The following is a 15,323-nucleotide window of genomic DNA, read 5'->3' as shown; positions in this document are numbered from 1 at the left end:
TGAAAACAGCATCAGAATTTGACAAGCATGAGGAATGAAAACGGTTACCAGTTGCTTTCCGCCTGTAGCTCTTCAGATTTTATTGTTTTACCCAAACGCTGTTGCGGCTGAGAGAGAAAGAGAGAGAAAAAATCCTGACAAGAAGCGGCTTATGGCAAATTCTTGTGGGCATTTAATGGTGAGGGTTATTTGACAGGTCTTACGCCACACTTAACGCACAATCTGTCAGCATTCTCCAAGCGTACCTGTCATTTCAAACAGCAAGCCACATACTCTGAAATCCCAATATCGGTTGAAATGGTCGGGATGCTGAGAAATGAACTCCGCGGTATTTTCTTTGGGGAAGGGAGTGGTGGTTGGATGTATATTAGCGGTGAATATTTACTTCAAACAGTTCGGATTAATTCTATTTAAATGCAACGATAGTGTTGTCTTCCAAAGAAAATTAATTCGTATCTTGTAGCATCACTAGCTTAACGGAACACAACCTCACCATTTTAAACTCACAATTCCACAGGTTATGAAAAATCAGAAGGAAAAATAATTAATTCTGACGAAGGGTCGCCGGACTCAACATGTTAATTCTATTTTTTTTCTCCACAGATGCTGTCAGACCTGCTGCTGAGTTTCTCCTGCATTTTCTGCTTTCTATAACATTTTAAAATTATGTTTCTTCTGGCAATCAGTCCCACTATTTAACTAACTGCAACTGAAATTATTCGTGCGAAAACTCTGGTGGGCTATTCCCGTTCGCCCAGTGCTCAAAATACCTGTACAATTTATTTATAAGAAAATATCAGGAAAAGGGATTTTTAAAAAACCCACAAACCCTTTGATTACCTGAGTGAATTTTTTACAAGAACTGTGCAGGGTTGTTTTATGGAATTCTAACTACTGTATGCCGACACATGGACAGATTGGAACGGAAAACACGTTGTACGTTACTTTATTATTTTTAAAGACAGAGATCTCATCCAAACGAGCAGATGGAGCGGACTGCCGACTCAAATTATACTTGAAATGTCACTTAACCCGAAAAAGGGCAGATGCCTGTGGCAGAAGCGAGAGCTCGCTTCTTGTGTTAACTGCAGTGGACAATGTTTCATTTGGGTCAGTGAGGAGGCACTCAGCCTAGAACTCATGAGAATCTATGTGTAATGTTAACACGCAGAAGAAAATCAGAGCGAGGTCCAATTGCATCCATGGAAATCAATCCAAGGCGCCCACGAATCCTGGAGTTTGTTTCTTTTAGAGACCATCAGCACAATGTCCTTGCTGTCACAATCTTGGAAAGAAGCTTGTCATGGTCAGAATTCTGGGGCCTTCCCACCCCATCCCCTCCACACACACAGATACACAGTATTACATTCACATCTCCTCCTGGTTGTGATGATGACACCTTAGAGTGGGCTCACTTCTGGAGTGAGCGGCTGTATCATTATTAACGTTACACCCATCATCACTTCAATTGTGCTTTTAAAAATTACACGACACGGAAACAAGACGTCCTGACAAAGGGGGAAAACAAAACACCTCGGTTATATCCATCTAAATCTGTCAGCAACTATTGGTATAATCTATCCACATGATTTATAAAAACAGTCTGTTCAGTTCCTGTCATTACATTACATATCTTCTGGGAGAAAGTGAGGACTGCAGATGCTGGAGATCAGAGCTGAAAATGTGTTGCTGGAAAAGCGCAGCAGGTCAGGCAGCATCCAAGGAGCAGGAGAATCGACGTTTCGAGCATGAGCCCTTTCTCCTGCTCTTTAAATGCTGCCTGACCTGCTGCGCTTTTCCAGCAACACATTTTCAACACATTATATATACTTGGTCAAAAGTACTTTTCTATCATTTACTATATTTGTACAAGCATGTAAGATTACCAAATGCATATTCATTATCTAATCCCTGTTCACAGAGATCCGTACAATGTGCTCCTATTAGAAAGCTAACTCCTAACTCCCTGATTTTAACTCCACAGTTCGTGTTCGCTAAATTGAAGAAGTCAGATTGACTCTGGCCTCGTTCTAAAAGCGACAAATCCTATTCTAAACAGTACTGACTTGTCGATCTTTACCCGAGGAAAGTACTGTTTGTAATTTTCTGTTGAGCTATGTCAGCTATGTAAACATATTAATAAAACGCAAAAAAAATGCACAATATCTGAATGGGGCTGGGCTCCAACCAAGGGGCAGGGGCGGGACCCGAGGGGAGCTCCACCTTTTTGTCTGGAGAGGCAGGCTCCCATTGGCGGTGACGCTCCGGTGTGTGGGGTTGGTGGCTGTGATTGGTGCAGGGGGTGTCAGTCACTGGGAGTCCCGCCCTGCAGGTTAGGTGACGGAGGCTGTATATTGGCCGCTCAGCGCACTTCCCTGCTTTAATCAGAGAAAAAAAAGCCAGCAAAAGTTTTCTGAAAGAAACCCCGAGGATTGCACTCAATTCATGTGGAGATTCGCCTAGCGGACTGCAACCCTTCAGCACTGCTGTTTAAAAATAGCACTTTTTTTGTTTGTGTTGTGTGTGTGTGGAAGATTTTGTTTGGTGACGCTGCAGCGCCCAGTTTGGTGTGCGCGTTTTTTTTTGGAAGTGACCAGAGATCTGTTTGGTGATAGACGTTTGACGAGGCTGCAGTGATACTGAAAGTGAACCGTCTCCTCTGTGGGTTGGCTCGGCGCTGGGGAGCGAGCCTTCACGATAGGATCCCCGCGAGCTCCATGGGGGGAAATGGTGCTCAGCCGCTTTGAAGTTGCAGAAATCTTGGCTTGCTGAAGGACTGGCAGATTCTGAGGTCGTTTGCAAATTTTTTTTTTTAAAAAAAACCTCTTGGCACCAAAAGCGGATCCTCAAACTTCTGAGTGATCTCTGGGCAGGAGGAATGGACTATTCAGTATCTCAATAAATAGGAAGGAAGCCAGTTGAGACTATTTGGAACTCAAAGGACATTTCAATTGAAAAAAAAGCACACAAATTGATCGTCGGACCCTCAAGTTGGCCTTTGTGAGAGGAAAGACTTTCTCCGAATTTGGGAGAGAAAAATAAACAGAAGTTGTTTGAGGCGGTTGGTTGCCGTGGTCTTGAAACCTCCTTGTTGCTGTCCTCTAACCCGAGTGTTGTGATGCGTATTCCCGTAGATCCCAGCACTAGCAGGCGCTTCACTCCTCCGTCCACCACGCTGACACCCAGCTCGGGGAAGATGAGCGAACCGGTCTCACTGACTCAGCCCAACCCCGCAGGGCTGTCCCGGATCCGGCCCGAGACCCGCACGGTGGTCGATGTCCTGCAGGATCACGCTGGCGAACTGGTCCGGACTGACAGCCCCAACTTCCTGTGCTCGGTGCTGCCTTCACACTGGAGATGTAACAAGACGCTGCCTGTGGCATTTAAGGTCAGTATCTGTTCTACTGGGTGAGACTGTCTTTTTTTAAAAAAAAAATATCGTTGTTGTCAAATTGGGAAAGTTTCTGCCGCATTACAACCACAACCGCAATATTTATGTACAGATCGATGCCCGTGTAAGAATCATGATAAGGTCATAATCTAATAATATTGATTTTAAAATGCCTTTTTTTAAACAAAAGCTGACAACTAAACAAGACAAACATAAAGTGACACGTCTATGCAAAGAGGTTTAACTACAGTTTTGTTGACGATGAAAGTGTGGATTTTTTTTAAAAGTTCACATGTTGTTCTGTAATTTATAAATTGTTACTAATCTAATGGAGCACATTGCCGGTGTTTGTAGTTGGCTTCCATCCCCAAGACACAGCGGGAATGTAAGGCTGCCAGTTTTTATGAATATAGTGAAACTTCAAACATGCAAGTGGCAGGATCTATGCTGGTGAAATGGGGAAATCTGTCCTGACTTCAGTTAAAACACACAGCTGACTGTGGAAGCCCCCGCAGCAGCTTCTCATCATCTCGGGAAACGCATTCTGGATTTTTTTCCTCCTCTCTCTCCCTGATGTTATGTAAACATTGCAATTGATTTGGAAACCTTATCATGTTTGACCGTCCGTTTCTCAGCATGAGCCCCCCCCCCCCCACATCTGAGCAGGGTAGCCCTGTCAGCGGCTGCTGTAGCCCGGTTACTCTCGGCGGATATTAGATATACATGGCATTGAAAAAGGTTTGAATTTTGTGCCGGATTATGCCAAATGCAAGCACAGAACAGCACAGAAATGGCATTCTTACTGCAGCCAAACGTTTGAACCTCCCCATAGCTAATTGGCTATATTTCCAGGCGTTAAGTGAGGGACAACACAAACAAATTATGCTTCTCCCATGTACAAGGCGTGCAACAAAGTGATTCCAGCTTTGGAATTCGACAAAACGTTTAGTTGTTGAGTCAAGTCAGTGCAGGTGTTCCAGCGAATCCGCTGGTTAACATCCCCAGGTCGTTTAAAACAGGACAAGATGTAACGGGACCGCGGACGCTAACATCGTCCCCTTCCTAACAAACAGCAATGCTGAGTTCAAATCCCAGTCCCGGGGCAGCAGGCAAATTGGAGGGAAAAAAATTAACGAGAGGGGGTTTCCGAAATTCAACGTGGTAGATGCTACCCTGCTGTATTTCCAATATAAATTGCAAAACCACTGCCTCAAATTGGAATGAAGTGCATGGACAAGATCCTTGCTTATCTTTTGGAAATGAAAGGTGTCCTTTTCCGAGATAAAACGCTAAGTAAATAATTTATTTCTTACTTAATTAAGAGTTTGCCCACACTTAGAGAAACACACCTAATGCAAATAGATATCACTTGATATTTCCCAAGTTCTGGAAAGGGATGAGGAGTGAGATTACCTATATATTGAGAGCCAGTTGCTGTTGATTTGATTTTAGTTCAGACCTATGCCTTGTGTGGGCAGACTTTCCGAGCTGTCAGCGCATTTTTCTTTCGGGGTTTCAGTCCTTTTCGAAGTGTTTTAACCCGAGGAAACGGTTTGCATGGACAGGTGGTGGCCCTGGGGGATGTTCCTGACGGCACCTTGGTCACAGTGATGGCTGGAAACGACGAGAATTACTCGGCGGAGCTTCGGAACGCGTCGGCTGTCATGAAGAACACAGTGGCCCGATTCAATGACCTCAGATTTGTGGGAAGAAGCGGACGAGGTATTTACACCAACACCAAATGATTTGTGGTTTCTGGGGGTTCGGGGTTAACAGTAACCTCTGTTGTTTTGCTCGTTACCATCAGGCCGCCGCACCAAGGAACGCTTTCCGCGTTGTTTTCATTTAAACCGTGGACATTTCACCACACTTTTATATAAAAGAACTAAAGTTCTCCGCCCGATTTATTTTATTTGGTTATTACTTCAAAACAACTTGACGCCGCGAAATCTGTTTGGTTTGGAGTCGGTGTCAACCCCAAGTTTCAGACACATCTCTTTTTTCCCGTCATCTTTCACTTGTTTTAACCATTTCTTTAATTTTTTCGGTTTGTAATTTTCACTCGAATTGGATGGGTTGAAGTCATTTCTGCTTCTCTGCATCCAAATGTGAGTACTTCCCAAAATCCGCTCGCACTTGGCTTTTTCACTTATTTTTAAATAGTGCCAATATTCTCCCCATTCCTTTAGAAGTCGAATGTCTTTTTGACAGCTTCCCGTACCTGCTTTGCTAATTTCAGTGACTGAAAATCAGGTTCAGAAGGTTTGAGGCTGACCAGCCCTCAGTTTGAAGGTGGACCGCGGTCCCTTCCCCCCCTCCCTGTTCCTTTTGTCCCCCTCTCTTGGTTTGACCATTGACCGAAATTTCTGATCACTTTGAGAACAGGGGAAGATTCCTTCTTCAGCTATCTAACCTCCTGCTAAATTTGATTATAATTACAGAGACCATTTACAGATCTATTTTGAACTGTTATTCATAGGTTACTGGCTTTAAAAATCCTGGCATCGAGTTTTAACAAAGCCCGTTCCTTCCAGGTTTCCATTTCGATGTCCTTCCTCATTTTGATCTTTGTGTATTGAAGGGGTCCCCCTCGCTTCCTGTAACCGACCTCATGGTCCGTTCGAATTATACATTTTCTCAGTAAATAATCAACAAAAGTATCCACTTAATCAAGAACGATAACTCTGAAGCCGTCAGTGCGGGGAAGTTAATGCAGAACAAATGAACAAAAAACCGCAAAAACTGTCTGCAGGAGGAGAGCACTACAGTTTGAAAATAAGGCCGCTTTAAAAAAAAACATGCATTACTTCTGCTTATCTTTAAAATCATTATGAGCATATGATATCACAGCCTTATTCCGAAATTGAAATGTTTGTGCATTTTGACCCAATATTAATTTAGCCCTCAGAATGATCAACGGCCACCATTCCGAATTTTCAGTTTAGAGGCACCCGTATAAATACATTAACCTTCACAGACAAAACAGATACTCTTAAAAAGCAGGCCATCGCTCGTTAAAAAGTACAGATATGCTATTCAAACTTTAGCTGTTCAAAATCCTTAGGGCACACGAACCTTTCAGAGCAAAATCCTCAGTAAGTTTCCATCTCCCTCTGTTCCCATACACGATTTCCCAGCTCGGCGAACAGAACCACAACAACGATTTGATAATTTGCAGTTAAAGCCAATTAAGAAAGTAAGAAAAATGCAACACCACTACCGTAAGAAAATTAGCTTGCAATTTGAGTCAGAAATATAGTTTAGAAAGCATTCAAGCAACAAACACATGTTATTAATGCAAGGTGCATTGCAAGAGAGGAATCCTTAGTAAGAGATTTACATAGATATCAATGCTTCAGTGTGCTGATGTAGATGTTTTTATTTTTAATTGGTCCACATGAGTTTTACCCTTGATCTGCTTTTACTCCCACCCCTAACTGCCATTTCTCTGGCAACTGTGAACCTGACTATGGATGTTCTTTCAGCTTTGTAATTACTAGTACACATTTCAGAATATACATGCTGACCTACATTTCCTCTTTAATCAGCATTCCATACACAAAGTGCCACAGACCTGCCAAATAACACTAATTGTACTAGAGACTTATTTTGCATTTACATAAAAAGCTAATGCAATCCCAGATTAGATTTAGATTTATGTTCACTATTCATAAGCATTACCAATCATGATTGTAATTTAATCCTCAAACTGAAAAATGTTTGGCCATTATAAGACAATTTTAATAGCTACTTTAATGGTCTGGTCATATTTTCAAAATTATTGATAGTTGAAAATTGTAAAAGATTTTGTCATTAGATGCATTCTCCTGTCACAATATTGAAAATAATGTTTACATTTACAGTTCCACAATTGCAGTGAAAAATATTGAAAATAATTTCAATATTTACAGAGATGCTGCAAAGCAACACACTTTAGATAAATTTGGTTAAACCAAATGCAAGATTGTGCTCAGGAATAGGTTAAAAATCTGGAGGTTATTGAAGTACATTTGTGAGCATTAATTGCAGTTAATTATTTTAAAACCACGTAATGGAGGGAGACCCCTTTCACTTGGTTTTGCTTAGTCTTCTCTACAATTCCAAATCTCTCAATTATATTTGCAGAAAACATTTCTAGAATATATATAGTGTATGGATAGGAATTACAAAAGAAAATCAGCCCCAATGAGGTTAGCAATAATTGAAAGATGCATTCTTTCAATGTTTGAGAGTCTTTTCTGCTAACCATTTCAAACAATGAAAGAGATATTGTCACATATTCCAAATGTTGCATTCAATTATCTCATTATAGTGTTCAGATATAATGTGAAACAATTACTAATTGGAAAGCCTAAAACTCCAGACGAATACTGTATCTAAATCACCTAACCTGCAATCATATTGTATAAAATTATATATGGATGGCAGTATTGAACAATTAACTTTGTCAGTTTGAAAGGAAGGATTTAGGGGAATGTGGGCCAAATGCTGGCAAATGGAGTTGGGTTTACTTAGGATATCTGGTCAGCATGGACAAGTTGGACCGACGGGTCTGATTCCATGCAGTACAACTCTATGATTCTAATTAAACTGACATGTAAATACAGTATTTTATCTGTTGGCTCAAATGTTAGTATTATTTTATAAAGTTAAAGTTTGAAAAAGGCGATAACTTTTATGTAGAAAATGTAGGAATTATTTCCAGTTTTTGGTGATTTAGGCTTTTTGACTGAACTGCAAATTCAGTTGGTAGTGGCATTGTAGTAGTTTTGTTTTAGAAATGATTGTGGTTATTTTGTGCAGTGACCATAGTATTTTATTGGTATTTTAATAGTCAACTTTATGATATGAATGTCCATAACGGCCTTACAAATGTGATCATCCTGTTAGAATGCAGCTCTTGTTCGTAAACATAATATGCATAGAACCACAAGGATACAACATACTCTACTAATATGCAACCACTCGCAGAACTGCATTTTATATTCATGACAAACAAATCTATCTGTTTAGAGTCTATCATATTATTCATGCAGGAAATAGGATTCCTTCAATCTATTTCAATTGCTGTGAGTTCTCAGCTCAGTATTTAAAAGATCTAGTGATCCATTCATTGTGAGTTTTTGGCGGTGACGATATATGACGAAATGCTATACATTGTATCAAAAATAGAACTCAGTACCTGCTGAGTGGAACCCTTGTTTATCACAATATAAAGCCAGTTTGATAGCACTTCACTCAGTTCATTACATGCACATAAACTGATGAGTGAATATTTCCAGCAATAAAATCCCAAATCAGAAAAAGTGCCAAAATATCAGCTCATATCTTTTATATTTATTCAATTTAATTTTACAGTTTAACTGTACCATTTCATGTGAATGGTTTTCCCTCTCCCCAGGCCATGTTTACATTTACAGTTCATGTTACCCACAATTACAGTGGAAAAATGTTTTCCCAGAGTGGAGTAAAAACACAGTTAAACTAAGTTTCATTATGTGTTGTGCTGTTTACAGTTAAACGAGAAAGCTGGCAGTAATTCAGGACTACAAAGAATGATTCGTATTAGAGAAACATTTTCACAGGCATCAATTTTACTGTCAATATTTTTACTTAAAAGGAACAATGTAACATGAAGCACAATTTCACTTCAATCAGGTCAAACTGTACCAGATTTACCTCAAGTCATACTCTTTCCCATTGCTTTTCCAACTGATGTTTGATGAGTCCTATTTAAACACTGTTGCTAATGTGGAAAAAAACCTGAGAAAGACAGCAATGTTATAGAAGTGCTCTAAAGGAATGCATAGATTACTATTTCCTTATAATTATTTGATCCATACTCATGATCAGTAAGTAAGAATTGAGTTGGTAAATCTGATTACAGAGCAAGTTCAGAATCAATATAGTGCTGCTATTAAAGTGAATGTTGACGCATGGCCAGTTTGATTCCCTTTCTCACAAGCCACAATGAACCACAAGAATGCCCCAAAACAGCCTTATGCAGTGAACCACATCACAGGATTTGGTTGAGCATAATATCACCTTCATAAGTGTTAAGTAGCTGCACCAAAAAATAAATTTGTAAATTTTAAGAAATAATCCTTTCAATCTCATGAAAATGTGAATATCAACCTTTATGCAAACATTCTATATTTTGTCAAATCCATTCAATTTGCATAAAGTTGAATTTAGCTTGATGCAAGAACCAAAGAAGGAAAATTGGAAGACAATTGAATAATGGATGAGCTGGGTTCGCTTTGGACCATTTGTACTGCTGCTACTGCCTCACATAACTTGATCATTCAGGTTGAAATGTGAGATTTTACCAACAATTCAAAAATTATATAATGTTGCCAATGTGAAATTTTACAGAACCAAACTTGTAATAGTCTCGCAGAAGGTGATTTTGTCAAATTTAATTGAAATACCGTAGCTGCTGTTCCCAGCTGCAGTCACAACACAATGATGAGCCTTTCTGGGCTTCGAAATGTTGAGGCTTTGTGTTTTCAGATTCTGTTCATTTTCCTTTAATGCCTTGAGCTTTGGATACTAGAGATTTGAGGAAATCAGGCAAAGTTTCTCGGGAATAACAAATTGAGATTTAGAATCGTCTGCAAGTATCTTTTGTAGGAAAGATCAGCTGATCCTCAATGGCACAAAAAAGTATGTGGGATTATAGAATAGAATAGCAATTTATTATACCTTCTTATTCTGCCATTAGTCTGCTCACTTTAAATAGCTGGATCCAGTAGTTTAAAAAAAGTCAGGCAACTATTATTATTTAATGAAATCCATTATTTAGGACCTGAGAGTGCATATATTAGGAAAGAATTTCAGCTTTGGGCTCAGTTACTGATTCCAGTGTAAATTGTGGTCAAAATTATTCTTCTTTTGAAACTATTTTTCAAGTGTAGAGTTTTACAGTCAAATCATTTGCATGAATTCAAAATGTACCATAAATCAGTGCTATAGAGCAGAATTTTAAGGGTCTATTTCTGTGCTGTTAGACTCTCTGACTCTTTAAATGATAATTTCAAAGAAAGTTAATTATAAATTATTTTCCTTGGAAAGTGATAATTGGAGCAGGCAGAACTAGATTGGGTGAGGATATCTGTTTGGCATGGACGAGTTGGACCAAAGGGTCTGTTTCCGTGCTGTACTTCTCCATGACTCTATAACTGAAATTCAATTTATCACAAAAATAAGCATTTACAATCACAGTGCTCAACCATCAACTCTGAGTAATACAACTTTAAATGACTGAAATTCACCTTTAAAATATTCATACTATTTTCTCATTGCATTGAGGAGCAGTGGTCAGTTTGTTTGTAAGTTGAAACAAAATAAATCACACTTTAAAATTTTTAAAGACTACCTTTAGTGTCCTTGCACCTGAAATTCAAAAGCCTTCTCAAAAATCTGAAAATATGTGCAATTATTGGAAAGCCCTAAAAATCTTTAATTCACTCGGGCAAAGTGGATGGGGTCCTCTTACAGCACAATGATTTTAAAACGAGCACAAAACACCTTGGTAATTTGAGCTACGCAGAGCTTTAATTGCACGTGGAATTTAGCAATCTTTATCTCAATTTTACCCAAATTTCTCCAAAAAAACCCAGTGCAATTGAGTGGAAATTCCAGGCCTTGCTTGCGATGCTACAGCACCAGAGGGACAATACTCATGAAGAAGTGTTGAGCTGCCTGCAAAGCAACATATTGAATTTATGGATGTGTTTATCCACAAAGATGTCTGAACATCACAGCACTTTTAAGTCAAATTATTTTTGGTTCAATTGAAACCACAAAGTAATGGTTCTCATATTTGACAAAAGCATATTCCCTTTCTAAATTCTGGGGTCTGCATTGCCCTCTGATGGACTGTACTGCTGTGTCAGACTAATATGGATGATATTTACTTGTTAAAATAACATTTGTCTCATCCAGTGAATAGACACTGCTGAATGACATTGAGGAATTAAACAAATATTGCAACCATTGGTTGCAAACTCAATGCAAGAGGATGCTTGAATCTGATCAGGTGATTTAATTCAGAAGGATGCCTGCACATCCCAGCAACCATGCCCAGCTGTATCATTACTTGATAGTCATTGTTGAGGTTCTACCATCCCGACATGAGTCCAGCTGAAAAAAAATGCAGAATGTACGTTGACTTATTTGTACTCCATCTCTAAATAACAACTTGGTGAACAGTTTAGATGATGACTACTGCACAGAAAGATCCCACCTTCCTAATAAGGGATAAGTCTGGAGGTGAGTCAGGGCAGGAGGTGAAGAAAAATCTGTTTGACAAAAATAATCTTCATGGTCAATCAATTATTTAACTATTTCACCCTATTTCAAACAGACAAATCCTAACATAACTATTAACTTCTATAAATCAAGCTTCAGCTAGTATATTGTGAAATGTTGGAAACAAAAGTCTTAAAAATATTTTTACAGCAAGTTGAGGTAAGGCGAGTTCATTGGTTCTTCACTCGCAAAAGGTACTCCCACAGAGAAGCAGCCTGAAACTAATTAAATCCATCCCTAATGCATCCATCAGGATTTATTTCAGAATAGACTTTAGTTTTCTGTGTTTTAAAAAAAGATCAGCATCGGCCGGCTTTAGCTACTCTACATTGACAACTGAGGAATGTTGTCCCCTTCCTGTTCCCTTTCCTTTTCCAGTCTTCAATGCTTGACGTGTCTGGCAGAAACATGGCAAAATAAACAATATTTTCTATTTCTCCCCTTGTAGGTAAAAGCTTCACACTGACAATCACTGTATTCACCAGCCCTCCTCAAGTTGCCACCTACCACAGAGCCATTAAAGTCACAGTGGACGGACCTAGAGAGCCTCGCAGTAAGTTACAGCTCATTTTATAAATACCAAACATTGAATACATTCATTCAGGATTAATTATCATCTGAGATTGGTGTTTTAATCAGCAGTAATTACTACAAGTTAAAGTGTTCATGAATAGGTGTATTCACTCTTGTAATGTGAATTCAGATTTATGTTGTACAGTGATATCAGTTATTATATATTTACACCAAAACCTTAAACGAATGTCATAAAGGTAACATGGAAAGTATTTATACAGGCTTAAGAGGTATTCAGGGGTTTTAATCAGCTTTAATTAATTATAATGTTTAATTCACGAATGAGCAGATTCAGTGTTAAAAAGGCAACTGATTCGTTCAGCATTATTCAGTATTTTTAAGCTAATAACGTTGAACACCAATACTTAGGAATTGTAATCATTTCTGGAAAATCAACAAATTAGTTGACATATTGTCCAATGTGTAATCTTGGCATTGGAATCAGTGAGAGATACTGATGTTAAATTATGGTTGTACATAGAACAGCTATGGCATTCATTGACTGATTGATTTGCTCCTTAACAGTAGTGTATACATCACAAATATTCAAGATCCTTAGCTGAATAATTTGTTGTTTTTCCATTATTGTCAATAACTAAGTAGAACTGGACCAAAACAGAGAATATTGTTGGGTTCAGCCAGTTTGTACCCCTGCAGGCTATGATCCTGATGTACCCAAAATGCTTACCGGTGATGTTAAGGTATTCAAATCTTTGTAATTTCAAATCAGAGGTTTGGATTTTTAAAAAAATATTTTGTTCAGATACACAGGGTCTCAGGAATGTTGTATCTCCTGTACAACAGACTGAACCAAGGAACCAAGCAGTTTACTCGCCAACTGGGCTTAACCCTGCACTTCATTGGTAGCTTTTACCAGTCAAACAATGATAACTGTCAACAAAGAGGAGGGATCAATGTCATTAGTGGCCAAACTGGCAGTACAATTCTGTTAAAAAATGAAGCAGTCAGATCTAACTACACATGCTGTTAAATAGGGATAAGAAACTAGGTTAAGAGGAGCATATCTCCTTACGAACAAAGAAAATGTTCAGAAGATGTATTTTCTCTGAGGGTCAGTGCTGTGTAAAATTTCTGGAATGTGTCAACAAAATAATGCCTCCAGCAAGCAGTCTTGGATATGTAACTCTATTAGTTCCATGCTCTATAGAGGATACTATAAAGGATACAAGTAACACCGAAGAAAATTCTGTCAAGTCAGGAAGTGGGAGAGAGGAACTCAAGAAAATAACAATCAGCAGAGAAATAGTAATGAACAAAGTGTTGAAGCTATGGACTGACTCATCCTCTGGCCTGATGGGCCTCAAAATAAGTGGCGAGTGAAATAATTGTTACATTGTTTTTCATTTTCCAAAATTCCCTAGATTCAGGGACATTTCCATTAAATTGGAGAACAACAAGTGTAATTCCTTTATTCAAAAAAAGAACGAAATACTGAAAGTTAGAAATTATCAGCCAGCTAGCTTAATGTCTGTCATTGGGAAGACATTACAAAATATTATTAAAGAAGTCACAGCAGGGCTCTTTAAAAAAAATCAAGGTAATCAGGCAGAGTCAACATGGTTTTGTGAAAGGGAAATTTTGTTTAATCAATTGATTGGAGTTCTTTGAGGAAGTGGTATTTGATGTGATTAAAGGGAGACTGAAGAATGTAAAATACCTAAAATTACAAGAGAAGTTTGATAAGATGCCACAGCAATGGCTATTGTGCAAGATAGAAGTTTCTTATAGGGGAAACATTGTATGGAAATCGATCTGAGACGGGTCCAGCTGAGAACAGAAGTGAGTCAAACAGTCAGGGCAGGCAGGGTCAAGGTAGGACTAATAAAATAAACTGCATTTATTTCAATCCAAGGGGCCTAACAGGGAAGGCAGATGAACTCAGGGCATGGTTAGGAACATGAGACTGGGATATAATAGCAATTACAGAAACATGGCTCAGGGATGGACAGGACTGGCAGCTTAATGTTCCAGGATACAAATCCTACAGGAAGGATAGACGGTGGCGGTGTGGGGCAAGAGAGGAGGGGGAGTGGCATTTTTGATAAGAGATAGCATTACAGCTGTGCTGAGGGAGGGAAGTTAGTTGGGTAGAACTGAGAAATAAGAAAGGGATGATCACCTTATTGGGATTGTATTATAGACCCCCCAATAGTCAGAGCGAAATTGAGAAACAAACTTATAAGGAGCTCTCAGCTATCTGTAAGAATAATATGGTTACGGTAGGGGATTTTAACTTTCCAAACATCGACTGGGACTGCCATAATGTTAAAGGTTTAGATGGAGAGGAATTTCTGAAGTGTGTACAAGACAATTTTCTGATTCAGTATACAGATGTACCTACTAGAGAACGTGCAAAACAAAGGCAGGGCAGATGACTGAGGTGTCAGTGGGGGAGCACTTTGGGGCCAGCGACCATAATTCTATTCGTTTTAAAATAGTGATGGAAAAGGATAGACCAGATCTAAAAGTTGAAGTTCTAAATTGAAAAAAGGCCAATTTTGAGGGTATTAGGCAAGAACTTTCAAAAGCTGACTGGGGGCAGATGTTCGCAGGTAAAGGGACGGCTGGAAAATGGGAAGCCTTCAGAAATGAGATAACAAGAATCCAGAGAAAGTATATTCCTGTCGGGATGAACGGGAAGGCTGCTAGGTATAGGGAATGCTGGATAAGTAAAGAAATTGAGGGTTTGGTTAAGAAAAATAAGGAAACATATGTCAGGTACAGACAGGATAAATCGAATGAATCCTTAGAAGAGTATAAAGAAAGTAAGAGTATACTTAAGAGGCAAATCAGGAGGGCAAAACAGGGACATGAGATAACTTTGGCAAATAGAATTAAGGAGAATCCAAAGTATTTTTCCAAATATATTAAGGACAAAAGGGTAACTAGGGAGAGAATAGGGCCTCTCAAAGATCAGCAAGGTGGCCTTTGTGTGGAACCACAGAAAATGGGGGAGATACTAAATGAGTATTGTCATCAGTATTTACTGTGGAAAAGGATATGGAAGATATAGACTGTGGGAAAT

At 39.0% G+C, this 15,323-nt stretch overlaps 1 protein-coding gene across 2 annotated transcripts in view; it reads left to right on the top strand.

Moving 5' to 3' along the window:
• LOC132830142 (runt-related transcription factor 3-like) overlaps positions 1-15,323 on the top strand; it is a 156,696-nt gene that overhangs the window by 92,218 nt on the left and 49,155 nt on the right. For both annotated transcript variants that reach the window (XM_060847653.1, XM_060847652.1), the window contains exons 3-5: positions 3,135-3,388; positions 4,957-5,113; positions 12,153-12,257. In XM_060847653.1, the coding sequence (XP_060703636.1) occupies positions 3,135-3,388; positions 4,957-5,113; positions 12,153-12,257 (516 nt within the window). The remainder of the gene's footprint in view (positions 1-3,134; positions 3,389-4,956; positions 5,114-12,152; positions 12,258-15,323) is intronic.

This window comes from Hemiscyllium ocellatum, chromosome 30 (genome assembly GCF_020745735.1).
Source record: "Hemiscyllium ocellatum isolate sHemOce1 chromosome 30, sHemOce1.pat.X.cur, whole genome shotgun sequence".
NCBI lineage: Eukaryota > Metazoa > Chordata > Chondrichthyes > Orectolobiformes > Hemiscylliidae > Hemiscyllium > Hemiscyllium ocellatum.
Note: the sequence above shows the minus strand (reverse complement) of the source record. Positions and strands in the feature narration are given on the sequence as shown.